The sequence below is a fragment of the Indicator indicator genome, chromosome 1 (assembly GCF_027791375.1).
Source record: "Indicator indicator isolate 239-I01 chromosome 1, UM_Iind_1.1, whole genome shotgun sequence".
NCBI lineage: Eukaryota > Metazoa > Chordata > Aves > Piciformes > Indicatoridae > Indicator > Indicator indicator.
Genome location: NC_072010.1, coordinates 26,521,516 through 26,535,073, shown reverse-complemented (window position 1 = coordinate 26,535,073; position 13,558 = coordinate 26,521,516). Strand labels below are relative to the sequence as shown.

Here is a 13,558-nt window from a genome sequence, read left to right as displayed (position 1 = left end):
AATGAAAAATACCCTTATAGGTCTGATTGTAACTGATTTATTTGGAATAAAGAAATGGAGGAGGACTCTCGTGTTGAAAGTGTCACTGTGTTACTGCTTGCTAAAAGTATTGATGGTTTGAAATTTTACATACATCTCTGTCCACAAAGCACTTTTGCTCTTCTCCCTCTCCAGTTCCCAAACCATCTGGTGAAGCACACAGTTACACCTGTCGTTCTGTGCCAATGTGTGCTCTAGGCTCATCCTTATGTGCACTGAGGCCCACAAAGATGACCAGGGGACTGGAGCATCTCTCCTAAGGAGATGCTGAGAGAGCTGGGGCTCTTTGACTGGAGAAGACTGAGGGGATCTTACCAATGCTTATCAATACTTAAGGGTGAAGTTCAAGAGGAGGAGGTTGGCCTCTTTTCAGTGGTCCCTCATGATAAGATAAGGGGCAATGGGAGCAAGCTAGGAGGTTTCACTTAGGGAAAACCTTCTTTAAGGGTGATGGAACACTGGAACAGGCTGCCCAGAGGTGGTGGAGTCTCCTTCTCTGAGAAGGAGATTTTCAAAACTTGCCTGGATGTGTTCCTCTGCAAACTGATCTAGGTGAACCTGTTTTAGCATTTGGGGTGGACTAGATATCTGGAGGTCTATTCCAACCCCCACCATTCTGTGATTCTGTGACATAATTCCTGATAGTTTACCCAGTTATGGCACCTGGTAATTCCTGAGTTGAGGCAGGAACCTCAAGGTATCCTGGAGAGGAGGTCAAAGAAAGCGTCTTGGGGCAGAGAGCTACCCTGTGCTGTTCTCAGACTTCATTGTGATTAATTCCAGAGCTCTTCTGAGCTCTGAATACACCCTCCAGTTGAGAACTGTTCAGTAGGCTGGTTAAGTTAATCTTGAGGCAGTTCTTCAGAAAAACTGCTAAGAAAAATAGTTGCTGGTTAACATCTTTCCTGTTAAGATGCAGTACATTGAATTAGTTAAGAATGCTGGCCTCCTAGGTTCAGGTCATTTCTTAGACTATTGGTTTGGTATGGAATGTGTTTTCAATATGTATCTTAAAAAGGCAGCATTCAGTAAATCCTGAAGGCAAAACAAGATACTAGATTTAAATGCAGTTACAGTGCAGCACTCTTCTAAATTTTTCTTGATTAAATTATTTCAGACAATTTTGAATCCAATCCACATCTGATGTGATAATTCACTGATTAGATGATAGCATTAGTTATAACTTGAGACTGTAAAAAATCACCTTCTGCTTTAATTTATATCAGACAAATCAAAATTACTTTTTCTTCTTACAATCAAGCTTCTCACTTGCCATCCTGCTGTTCTACACCTAGACAATACATCTTGCTGGATTAGCAACGCTGCTGTTGCAGTATCAGGAAGGTGTTAGATTGGCCCGTTCCAGTGCCTCACACTAGCACCTTAGGACTACAAAATTTCAGGACCAACTTTTTAGCTGACAATGCTTATTTATGCTGTGTTTAAGTAATACATAACCCTTGTTTTAAACTTTGAAAGCAGTACCTCTGTTACCCAACAGGCTGCAGGAATATAGCATTTAGCTTGCTACTCATGCAACAGAATTGCTTGAACTGAGAAATTATACTCTTTGGTTTTTCATAGTATAACAGTAAAGCAAAATTACAGTCCGTCTCCTTTATAAGGAAGTGAACAGATCACTCCTCTAGTGAGCACTAGGTCTCATGAAATGGGAGCTAATGGAAGAGCACACTAATCACTCCCTGATTCACCCTGTCCTTTACAGCAACTTCAATGCTTTTCTGAGCAGCTGCTGAGACATTTCAGCTCACTAAGCAGCAGAAACTGCAAACATTAAGCATGGTCCCTGATGTAAGTTTTTGAATATTCATGAGCTGTACTAACTTGTCAGAGAGTTACACAAATATCAGAACTGGCACTGAAGCAGCTGGAGAAGATGACAGGGAAAGCCTGACAGATGATGCCACTCTTGCAGTGTTAGACTGTTAGATTAATTCAGTCCACCTCATAAAGCTTTACCTTGAGAAAGCCACAAATTGGTCTGAACTTCCTTGTTTGAAAAATGCAACATCAGACATTTTAAAGCATGAAACTGGACCACTGTATGACAGTTTTAGTATTAGCCAGTATATATTGACTAATTGACTCCATTGACTTCATCAGTGATGAGTAACACTGATTAAAAGCTCTGTGTCCTATCCCAGGTTACTTTCTTGCAAACTTTTTAACGCACAGCACAAATCACAATTATCAGGGGTGCTAAAACACAGGATAGGCGTTTTTTGGACCAGGTCCCACTGTGCTGTGCCTGTTTTCACATGTGGGTCAAAGCATCTATTTAAAACTCTTGCTACTTTCCATCCAAAGGAAGTGCTGAAAACAAAAATCTGTACATTTGTGCCTCCCGGGTCATGGAACGCTCATCACACCAACAGTTCATCCTACACGGTCGAAATTCCTTAACTGGGCCACAACTGTATCATGTTTTCCCCAATATTTTATGGTGCTGCATTGAAGCATATACTGGGGGATTTCCCTGGACTAAGGGAATTAAAAATCCCATCAAACGCGGTGACTGGCGAGAGCTGGCTGAAGTGCTGGCAGACGGAACGTGAAGGCGGAGCCTGTGGAGGCGGTACCGGCTGCCAGGGCCCGTCACCCTCTCTCCGCTTTCCACGGGCAGTGGGAGAGCCTCGGCGGCCGCTAAGACAGAAGACCCTCCACCCCTAGAAGTGGCAGGGCCGGTGTCCAGGACTATACTGCCACTGGCCGCACTGCGGCCGTGGGAGGGCGGGCTGCGCGGCGCTATGCCACTCCACGCCCCTCAGGCCTCCGCCCGGCGCTCAGCTCCTGTTACCCCGCGCAACGGCCGCCGACGCCGGACGCCGGGGCCATGGAAGAAGACGGCGGCAGCTGGGAGGGAGACCCCCACTGCCTGGCGCTGGAGCTGGAGCGGGAGAAGCAGAAGAAGTGAGTTGCTGGCGGAGGACTGGGCTGGAGCTGGGCACCGCAGTGTCCAGCTGCTGCCGCCTCCGGGTGGCAGAATGTTGGTTGTTGCCTTGGGCGTGCTTAGGCTGATGAGTTGGGGAGGGAGCGGCTTGGGGGCTGTGTGTGTCCCAGGAGGTCCCACAGCTTGTTGTGGTAGGAACACGGTTGAGTCTGGTGAGGCACGGGGCGTGATGGCCGAAGGCCCCGATGGGACTGGCACAAGACCCCCAAGTTAAAAATTTGAGTCAAAAAGGCATGGAAGATAGGACTGGGCAGCTAAACACTGCTGACCTGTTTACTCAGTCCTCACCCGGTGGAAGGGAGGAGAGAATCAGAAAAGTAAAAGTGATAAAAGTCCTGGATTGAGATAAAGGCAGTTTGGGCACCTCCTGTGTTCAAAATGGCACAAAAAAGCAGTTTGGATATATTTGCATCAACCTAGCTAAGCAAATGTCCTTTTACTAACTCTCTTAAGCAGCAGTGTGACAGTGTAATATATCAAGTATCCTCTGCAGGCACTGATTTTTTTTTGCCTGACACAATATTTATATTCTAGGTATTCAGCTAAAAAAAGCAGAATATTCCTAGCTTTGTTTCACTGCTCTGATTTTATATATAGTTTTTTTTAAATTAGTAACATTGTAGATTCTTTTTGCACCTTAAGTTCTTGCTAATACTCCTGAGAATTCTCTCCAAGAATGGGCCCAAAGCCTAGCACACATTATGAAGTGGTGAGTTATTTGCTGATGAAAAGAAAATATATAATTAATAAACCCTTTATTTTGATGACATGACACTAAGAGACTTGCTGCTTAGGTAGACTCTGGACTGATTTCCTGTGTCTATCTTCTGTGTACAAATAGACTGTACTATTATTGCCAATTTCACAGAAGTTATTTATTCAACCCAATGGTTAATGACCTGGCTTGTTAGACGTCCACATCTAAACCAGTGGCATGTATAGTCAGTGAATACAGAAGGGCTCTTTGAAAGTGTGATTCATCAGACCTACTTTGGCTGGTTGGTTTAGTATGAGATGACTCACACCCTAGGTGGTGCCTTTTTCTTTCCATTGGGTATAAAGCAAGCTGAGGATAACTGCCTTGCAAATAGATGTTTGCATCTTTTCACAGCCTTGTCTTTTTACTGGCTTATATGATTATTGTGCCATTTAGGCAGTTTGATAACAGCCCACCTACCACTCTCATTCAACACTTAAAAAGAAGAGATTTTTACTTCAAAGAGTAAAATTTGATCATCCATGTCTGTAGCTAAAGTACCTGCTGACTCTCGATGACTGTGGATGTAATACTGTGAAATCTTTCAAAAGTTTTAATGAATGTCAGCTTAAATCTGACTCTGAACTACTTTAAACAAGATTTAGTACAAGTTTCATCATGGGAAATGTCGTGGCAAATATTTGTCTGAGAGAGAAGGCATATAATACTGCAGTATACTTAGTAGACAAAGAGGTCTTAAACCCATATATTGATGCATGCCAGCTACACACTAATGTTGTTGGAGTTGTGTGTTAATTCAGCTTGTGAGATTGTGGTTTTCATGGCAAGGAAAGCTGAAGAATTTTCCTAGCATACTGCTGACTGCAAGTGTCAGAAGTCTGTATAGATTTAAGTACTGCCCCGTTGTGCCTTTTGAACTGCACAGTATTGTTTCTGCTTTATTCATAGGTTCTCTGTATTTTATCTTCCCCAGGAAATGGTAAAGGTCTGCCATGTTACAGAACTTATGCCCTAGAACTGATGATTGCCTTGAGCAGTGGTTTTCTTCTCCACTGTAGAAAATGGCTTCAGGCAGCATTTAGCCTGATACATGTACCAGATATCCAGATCTGGATAGCAAAAAGTGCAAGAAAATAGCCTTCATCCTAAGTAGTTGTCACTTTCAAATAAAATATCACCTGTATACTGTCTTTAAAAAGAAAACTTGACAATTTTTTTTTGGTTGGTTTTTTGTTTTTTTTTCTTTGGTTGGTTGGGGTTTTTTGTGTTTGTTTTTTTTTTTGGTTTGGTTTGGTTTGGGGTTTTTTTTGTTATTTCAATCACAGCCTTCTTATCTGAACTGCACGTTTTATTTTCTTCTTTTCTTCACAAGAGCTTACTTGTTATGCTTAGTATGCAAGGATGTAGTTATCTTGTCCTGATGACTTAAATGTGAGCTTCCGGGATTTATAGCAATTCTTCTGTGATAACTATAAATTGTCCATTGACAGGGGAGAGATTCATAGACTTTGAATATGTCCAATTATGTTTGACACATTGAGAATGCAGGTAGAGTCATACCAAAACCCCTCTAAGTACAGGCAAAGTCTCTGTTTGGGCAGGAAGCCAGGTGTGGCTGCAGTAAATTCACAGTGATAGATACATGGCATGACCATCACCTTCTATCACAATTGGAAATAACTCCATAAATGCAAAATACTCTGATACGTTAAAAAGCTGAAGAGTTTTCCAAGCTAGCCATAGTGATTTATTTCTACATATACACAGACTAAAAGGGAGGGGTTCCACCCCGGCTATCTTCTGGGTGCTATTGGGTATTAGATGTTTGGCAATAATTAGATTTTTTTTAAAAAAAATGGTTTCAGTTGCTAAAAGAAAGTAAGACTTTCTGTCAGTGTAGCAATTACAGTCTGACACCTGACAATTTATCATCTCTGTACACATTTTCATCAAGATGAAATACAATTGGAAGTTGGCTGGCAGTTTTGCAAACAGTGCAGAAAGAATAATAAAATCTAATGTAAGAAATACTATATATAGTCTTGAAATAGTAACAGAAATTAAAGCTGAAAATACTGGATGAAGAACTGTTTTATCCCTCTGCATCCATGTAAGCACCTAGGTAGGGTTTCATTGAGAAGGAAAACAATTTCATTTTGATATAGCTCAGCTCTAGTTACAGATTTGACTCTAATTTTCAGTGTTACTTCCTTCAAAAAATTCCCATTTTAACAGTCATCACAATTTCCTCTTTTCCAAACACTGAGAGGTTGATAGAAATCTGCTTTGCAGAAACCTTATCTATTTGTATTGGGATGATACCAGCAATGTAATAAGATTTTGTCTTTCTTTTAGCTATCTGCTTCCTTCATTTGGAGTGGGAGCAAACAGGTAGCAGCAATCAAATTTCCTTTGGTTTTCCTGCATCTAGGAGTTTTGATTTGTGTTTGAAGAATATCTTTTGCTGAGGCTTTCACCACAGCCTTCTGTCACCAGGAAGTTGCCTGTAGGTCTGTTATTTCTTTGCCTGTGGCCCCCCTCCCTCTAATTTAATATTGGTAGGAACAGAAAGAGCAACGGAGCAAGGAGGATTGGGAAGAGCAGCTGCCTCCTGTGATTCAATACGTCTTGTTTAGTGGGTTCCAGTCCGTTTCTTGCACTGAAAACTTACTTGAATTACCTTAAATTTCTCTTCTGTACATACCTTTGTTATTTCAGCTCTTCAGCCATCATTCTTCCAGGCATACCTCTTCTGTTTCTTAAAACTGGTTGGTTCACTTCTGCTTTTTAGTTGAAGTGTGATGTTTCAAGCTATGGAAAAGAAGTGTTGCCGACAATGTGAGCAGGAAGACTGCCACAGGTGGTACCATTTCTCAGTAATCAGCTCTATCATCAGATTTCTCATGGTCTAATTAACTATTTCTTGAAGAGCATTTCTCATTATAAATGTGTTTGGAAAGAGAACCAGGCTGACATAGAAGCTCCTCTTTATTAAAAAAAAAAAAAGACAAAACACCAAAAAATAGGACAGCACAATGATTTTCTGTCTTGCATGTTTTAATGAGCTAGACCAAGATTTCAAAGACATCTATGGTCACATTGGTAATGTAAAGCACTTTGCAAAGGGCCTTATTCGCAGAGTTGTGTTTTCAGATATTTTGAAATATCTCAGTTTGGGCACTCAAAATTTCAGGCATCCAAGAACCATTCGTTGTTTTTTAAATGTTTGCCTTCCAAACTCAACTTCAAAGGACAAATGCCTAAACTGCTCTTCCATTGTGGTGCATTGTGTTTTGTTCACACTTGTGCTGGTGTGGGCTGACCTCTTGACATCTCAGATAAAAGTGTGTCTCCATAGACATCTGCAAAAAGAACCAGGCTGTTAGCGTAAATATGGTAAACAATTTAGTTAGCAGTAATTTCCTCTTGGAGTTAATGAGATCATATGACTCATTGTAGCACACTGAACTACCATTTTGCCACTTCACAAGGATGAGAGTCATTCAGCGTGTTGTCTGATGCATGAAGGTGGGTTGTGCTCTTGTCAAAGTCCTCTGATAGCTTCTGGTCAAACTTTCCAAAGCCGAAAGAGACAGATTTTTATGGTACTTGTCATCTATCTGGCTGCCTGACCAGTCTACAAGGGGCAAAAATATATTTTCCCACAAGAGTGAAATTAAGGTACTGACAAAAAATGGTGGCTTTAGCTCCTGTATTTTTTATGTTACACTCAGTTCAATCACTGTCTGTCTTTTCTGATAGTTGTAATACATGCTATGCTTTGATCAGCTTTGTTACGGGTGCAGTTTAGAAAGTGATTATTAATCATTGAGCAGTAAATCAAAGTGAAGAATTAATTCAGGATTTCAAATAGCACATCCCTTGGGCATATTGTTTTGGGGTTTGTTTGTTTTGGCTTTTTTTGTTTTGTTTTGGTTTTGGGGTTTTTTGGGGGGGTTGTTTTTCAAAGACCATATTTCCTGGGCATCTTCTTTTAGATGAAAAATTAAGGGCAGCGTCTTCTCTACATTTGTTTAATTAAAGTACTGACAAAAATGGTGGCTTTAGCTCCTGTTTTTTTTATGTTACACTCAGTTCAATCATAGAATCAACCAGGTGGAAGAGACCTCCAAGATCATCCAGTCCAACCTATCACCCAGCCCTATCCAATCAACTAGACCATGGCACCAAGTGCCTCATCCAGTCTTTTCTTGAATATCTTCAGGGTTGGCAACTTGAGTTGTAAATACATGCTATGCTTTGATCAGTTTTGTTATGGGTGCAGTTTAGAAAGTGATTATTAATCATTGAGCAATAAATCAAAACGAGGAATTAATTCAGGATTTCAAATAGCACATCCCTTGGGCATATTGTTTTGGGGGCTGTTTGCTTGTTTTGGGTTTTTTTGTTTGTTTTGTTTTTCAAAAATCTTATTTCTTGGGCATCTTCTTTTAGATGAAAAATTAAGGCCAGTGTCTGCTCTGCGTTTGTTTAATTCTGATTGTTTGCTACACCTTCATTACATTTTAGGAAATGTTGGTTTGTTTCACAAAGTAGAAATGCTTCTATTGGTTTTAAGGCACTGTAGTATCCATAGAGAAAATTGCATTAAAAAGGCATGGACAAGACAATGTAACTAAATAGGAAAGACCAATAAATGGTTCATCTGAAAATATATTATTTTTCATTAATAATTGGATTAATGCAAGAACTGATTTGTTGACTTCTCTAAACACCACAGGCAGATGCTTGAAATCTCAATATTCGAACTGAGAAACACTGTAACAGAACTGGAGAAAAGACTTAGCAGTGTTGAAAATGAAGGTAAGTAAACAGCAACAGAACGTTACTAATTGATTAACAGAGAAAATTAATTCTTTTGCGTAGACCCTACAGAGATACAAATTTTTATTTAGAAATTTAAGTTTCCCTTTTCAAACAAGACTATTATATGTGTGATGTTGCAAATATGAAATTAAGGAATGATTCATGTTGCCATTTTTTGGTTAATTATTAATGAAACAATGAATAATGTGAATTCACAGAGTTGGTAAATATTCTGGCCACAGTAAGTTCAGTGAAAAATTCCCTGGATTTATATTTTCAAGCTCTTATAAGCAAAGGTTCTGATTAGGAGTTTTACTGAGTGGAGATTTTCTCAGTCTGCAGAAAAAAAGGAAGTAGGGACAGTTTGAAAAAATGCTGGCTTTCACTTGAAATTACATGAAGTAATCTGGGAAATAGAATAACCCCTTACTTGTTTTTAAGGTAATGAATGGAAAACCAGATATGAGACACAAGTAGAATTGAACAGACAGCTGGAGAGGCAAATTAATATTCTTCAAGATAAGATGGAGCTTATTCATGGAAATCCAGCAGGTAAAAATGGATATTCAAAATTGTTTTCCAATAGAATTAGTGATTATATATTGAAATATCCTCAATGGTTCAAATTTTCTGCTTATTTATAGATAAACTGTCCATTGTTCGCACCTTTGATCAAATGCCTTTGGTGAGTACTATGGCATTTAGTTGGTTAACAACAAATTGCAGAGTAATGGAAGAGCTTGTATAATCTTTGGATTTTATTCATGACAGAAATAGCAACAGCCTGGTCTAGAAGTAAAAACAATCACTCCTGCTTTCTTTCCTATTATTTCAGATATGCAGTTGGTTATAAATTTACAAAGTGAAATGATTAAGCAGGAGGTATGTAAGACATGAATGTTAGGAAGAATCATGTAGTTAAATTTTTAACTGAGTGAAGGTTGTATGTTTGAACCTGTGGTAAGGCATATGAGATAGATGGAGTAGCTGGACTAGTTCAATGAATACATGGAAAGATGTTAAACCTTGGTTACAAAATCATGGCATCATTCAGAATGGGCCATTCTCACAGTAAAAAAAAAAAAATATTTTCTTGTGATCAGGTGGAATTTCAGTTGGTACCCATTGCTTTGTCTTGTCACTAGTCACCACTGAGAATAGCCTGGCTTCTTACTTGTTCCCTCCCATTTAAACACATTGATCAGATGTCTCTGGGCCTTCTCCATGCTGAACAGTCCCAGCTTTCTAAGCCTCCTATGTCACCTGCTCCCAGTCTCTTAGCCATCTTCATAGCCCCGTGCTGTACTTCCTCTAGGAAATCCCTGTCTTTCTTGTACTGGAGAGTCCAAAACTGGACCAAGCACTTCTAATACACCAGTGCTAGGGAGAAGAGATGAATCAGCTTCTTCAACTTCCTGGCAATGTTCTTCCTAATGGAGCCTAGCTAGCCATTGGCCTTCTTTGCAGCAAGAGTGCATTGCTGGCTTGTAGTCATCTTCTTGTCCATCAGGATCTGAAGGTCATTCTCTGCCAAACGGCTTTCCAGCCAGTTGGCTCCAGCATATGCTGGTGCCTGGAGTCATTTCTCCCCAGGGACAGGACTTTGCCTTTCCCCCTCCCAAACTGAACTTCATGTGATTACTCTCTCCCTGTTTCTCTTCTCCAGCCTATCGAGGCCCCTCTGCGCAACAACATACTCCTGTAGTGTATCAGTCACTATTCCCAGTTTTATATCAGCTGTGAGATAACATAGATGAACAGTAACATTTTGCATAATTCCTCATTGTACAGTCAGTTTTTGCAACATCAAAAGAACTATCTGTTTTAATTTTTTTTTCCTTAGTGCACTCATATTTTGGGACCTATGTTTCAGCAAAGCATAAAACTTTCTTTCTGCATTATTGTGGAGAAAATGACAAGGAAAAAATAAGTTGTCCATTTAAAAGTAGTACATGAAATGAAAACAATTTTTAGATTCAGGACTGCTTTTTCCTTTCTGTTTGTACCCACTTTTAGAAAGAGGTAAGGGAAATAGAGATGAGATAATGTCTTGTGACATAAGCAGAAATAATGAACATTATGAGGCAGGGCTCTGATGCTTTTTATTCCAGTTGCTTACACTTACAGAGGTATTTCCATCTGACTTTTTTGTCAGATTCTGAAGATTAATATGAGTTTACTGAGCCTAGGGAAGGCTACATGCCTTAATAGTGGTAATGATTATCTGTTGTAAGCAGGGTGTAAAAATTAACTGATATTTTTGATCTAATCTATTGCTTTCAGACAGTAAAAAATTTTTGCCAGTTTTAGTACTGTCCTGAAGACCATAGTGTGTTTCTGGATTGGCAGGATTTATTTATTTATTTGTTTGTTTGTTTTTCTTAAAGCAGGTAATTAAAGAGAGAGCAAAATCTTTCCCAACTCACTTTCCTGTTTCATGGAGTTTATTTGAAAATATAACTAGAATTATGTTTGAAGAAAAGTCTTGAAGATGGAACATTGATTTGGAAAATTAACAGTACAGTCTGCTTCAGACAATGTTATTCCTGTTAGCATGTAAAGCACAGATTGTTTTGCATGCTTACAGTATCAGAAGTTTTTCTTTCCATCCAATTGCTAGTACTCTCTTACCCAATCAAATTACACCTTGCCAATTTCCTTTACCAGCACCTGGACTACACCAATCCAGAATCCAGTACATTTTTAACTCTTATTAAATACTGTCTTGCCTCCTCACCTATGAGCTGTGGTTCTGAGAGGTTTGGTTACTGTTCTCATAAAGGAAAAAGTGACAGCATTACTGAAGGATTCATACTGCTAGGACAGAAGACAGTTTGGGGAGTCCTGGACTTAACTTGGTGTCACCTTGTAAAGGTTAACACAGAAGTAAGGGAAAGTAACAAAAAACCCTCTGGGTTGAGATAAAGAGCTTTAATGAGAAAAATGAGGTAACAGTGCACATTTACCTTAGCCTATTTGCAGAAGTGGTGCAGCAAAATGTAGAAAGCAGCAGAAGCCAGTGAGCTAACCCTCCCCATCCTGCTGCCATCCCTGCGAAAGAGTGCCACACCCCAAACCCAGAAAATGAAAATAGGAACAGGAACTGGGAACCTCTCATGTTACAGTCTGAACTTCAAGGCCCATAATACTTTGCTCCAGCCAGCACTTTCGTTTTGAATCTGGCATGACACACCATGGGATTGAATATCAGCAGCAAATTCAACTCGACCCATGACATACCTGGGAAAGTCTGGACCCCACGTGCCATGCCTTAGATGTTTCTTCTGCAATTTTATGTCCTTCTTTCAGCCTTTCACTGTAGAGTGGATACATTCTTCTGCTTGCTATCCAGAGGGGAAAAAATAGTTCCTAGGAATTTAGTGAAATATTTCATTTTTCCTTGTTTTAGTTTTTGAGAGATGGAAAGAGGAGAGGAAAATAGATATATTTTGTGGGCTTTGCTTTTTTTTTTTTTTAACACTGGAGCTATCCTAAAGGTCAGTGTACATTTACAGATACTCTTGGAGAATGCAGAACTGCTTTCTTTTCTTGTAAAATTTAGGAGATAAAATACTGGTAAAAAAAATCCCCACAGATAATTTTGTGATATTTAAGCATATAGGCTTATGCAAATCTTTTTTATGTTTTTTGACAGTTGTTCAGGGGAGTTGGGGAGAATATTTAGCTTTTCCACAGATGAGAATAAAGAGCAGATGTGGTGAGTGGGTGTAGAAAAGCAAAGAGCTTTGCAGCCAGTCATCAATCTACATTTGCTCAAAGTAAAAATGCTGAGAGTGGGTATAGATAAAATCATGTGTGTGTGTGTGTTAAATCAAAAGTACACTATGATATTTCAACTAACGGTTGCATATGAAGCTCTGTGGGAAGATGGCAATGTGATTCTTCCAGCAAGATGATGCAGTTTCTATAATATGGCAAAAATACAGTAAATAGGATTTGCAAGTCTTTCTAACCTGTGTTCCCAAGGAAGTTAGGACTACGCAGTTGGAGTTATCACAGAACCAAAGAATGGTAGCTATTGGAAGGGATCTTTGGATATTGTCTAGTCAAACTCCCCTGCTAAGGCAGGTTCAGCAAGATCACGCTGCGCAGGGTCACATCTAGGTGGGTTTTGAAAGTCTCCAGAGAAGGAGGCTCCACAACCTCTCTGGGCAGCCTGTTCTAGTGTTCTATCCCTCTCAAAGTAAGGAATTTTTTCCTTCTGTTTAAATAGAATTTCCTGTGTTCCAGTTTGTGCCTGTTGTCCCTTGTCCTATCATGGGAAACCACTGAAAAGAGACTGGCCCTCTCGTCTTGACACTTGCCCTTTAGATATTAATAAGCATTTATAAGATCCCCTCTCAGCCTTCTCCAGGTTGAACAGCCCCAGGTCTCTCAGTCTCCCCTCATGATGATTCTCCAGACCCCTCAGCATCTTTATAGCCCTCTATTGAACTCTCTCTGGTATTTCCCTGTCTCTCTTGAACTTGGAAGCCCAGAACTGGACACAGTAATCCAGATGTGGTCTTACTAGGGCAGAATGGAGGGGGAGGAGAAGCTCCCTTGACCTGCTGGTCACACTCTTCTTAATGCATCTATTATGAGAAGGATCTCTAATAATTATTCCTAAGCAATTTTGGCTGTATTTTACAGAGGAAATATTTCAAAGAGATTTATCTCACTTACTCATTTAAGGTACTACCACAGTCAACAGAAAGAAGAGAAAACATGTCTCTAGAGTCATTTATCCCATTTAGCAATAGGTAGCATAAAATATTTTCTTGGTATCAAGCACCTGAGGGATAATAAAAAAGATTAGTCATCAGGGACACTGGCAGTCAGCAAGCTATAAAAACCTGAATGAAAAAGAATACAAATGCAAATTCTGGAGTGATGAACAGGGAAGCACAGAAGATTTTCTGTGGTGATAAATTACAATAATTGTTGCAGATGGATTGTAGTATTTTTGCTTTAGAAGTAGAATCATACTGATGAATGATTCC

The 13,558-nt window shown here is 39.7% G+C and overlaps 1 protein-coding gene across 1 annotated transcript in view; it reads left to right on the top strand.

The window, feature by feature from the left end:
- Window positions 1-2,893: 2,893 nt before the first annotated feature.
- The window catches only part of CCDC169 (coiled-coil domain containing 169), a 30,119-nt gene continuing 19,454 nt past the window's right edge, over window positions 2,894-13,558 (top strand). Inside the window, exons 1-4 of the mRNA XM_054391823.1 lie at window positions 2,894-2,970; window positions 8,470-8,552; window positions 8,997-9,107; window positions 9,200-9,240. Coding sequence (XP_054247798.1) covers window positions 2,894-2,970; window positions 8,470-8,552; window positions 8,997-9,107; window positions 9,200-9,240 — 312 coding nt within the window. The remainder of the gene's footprint in view (window positions 2,971-8,469; window positions 8,553-8,996; window positions 9,108-9,199; window positions 9,241-13,558) is intronic.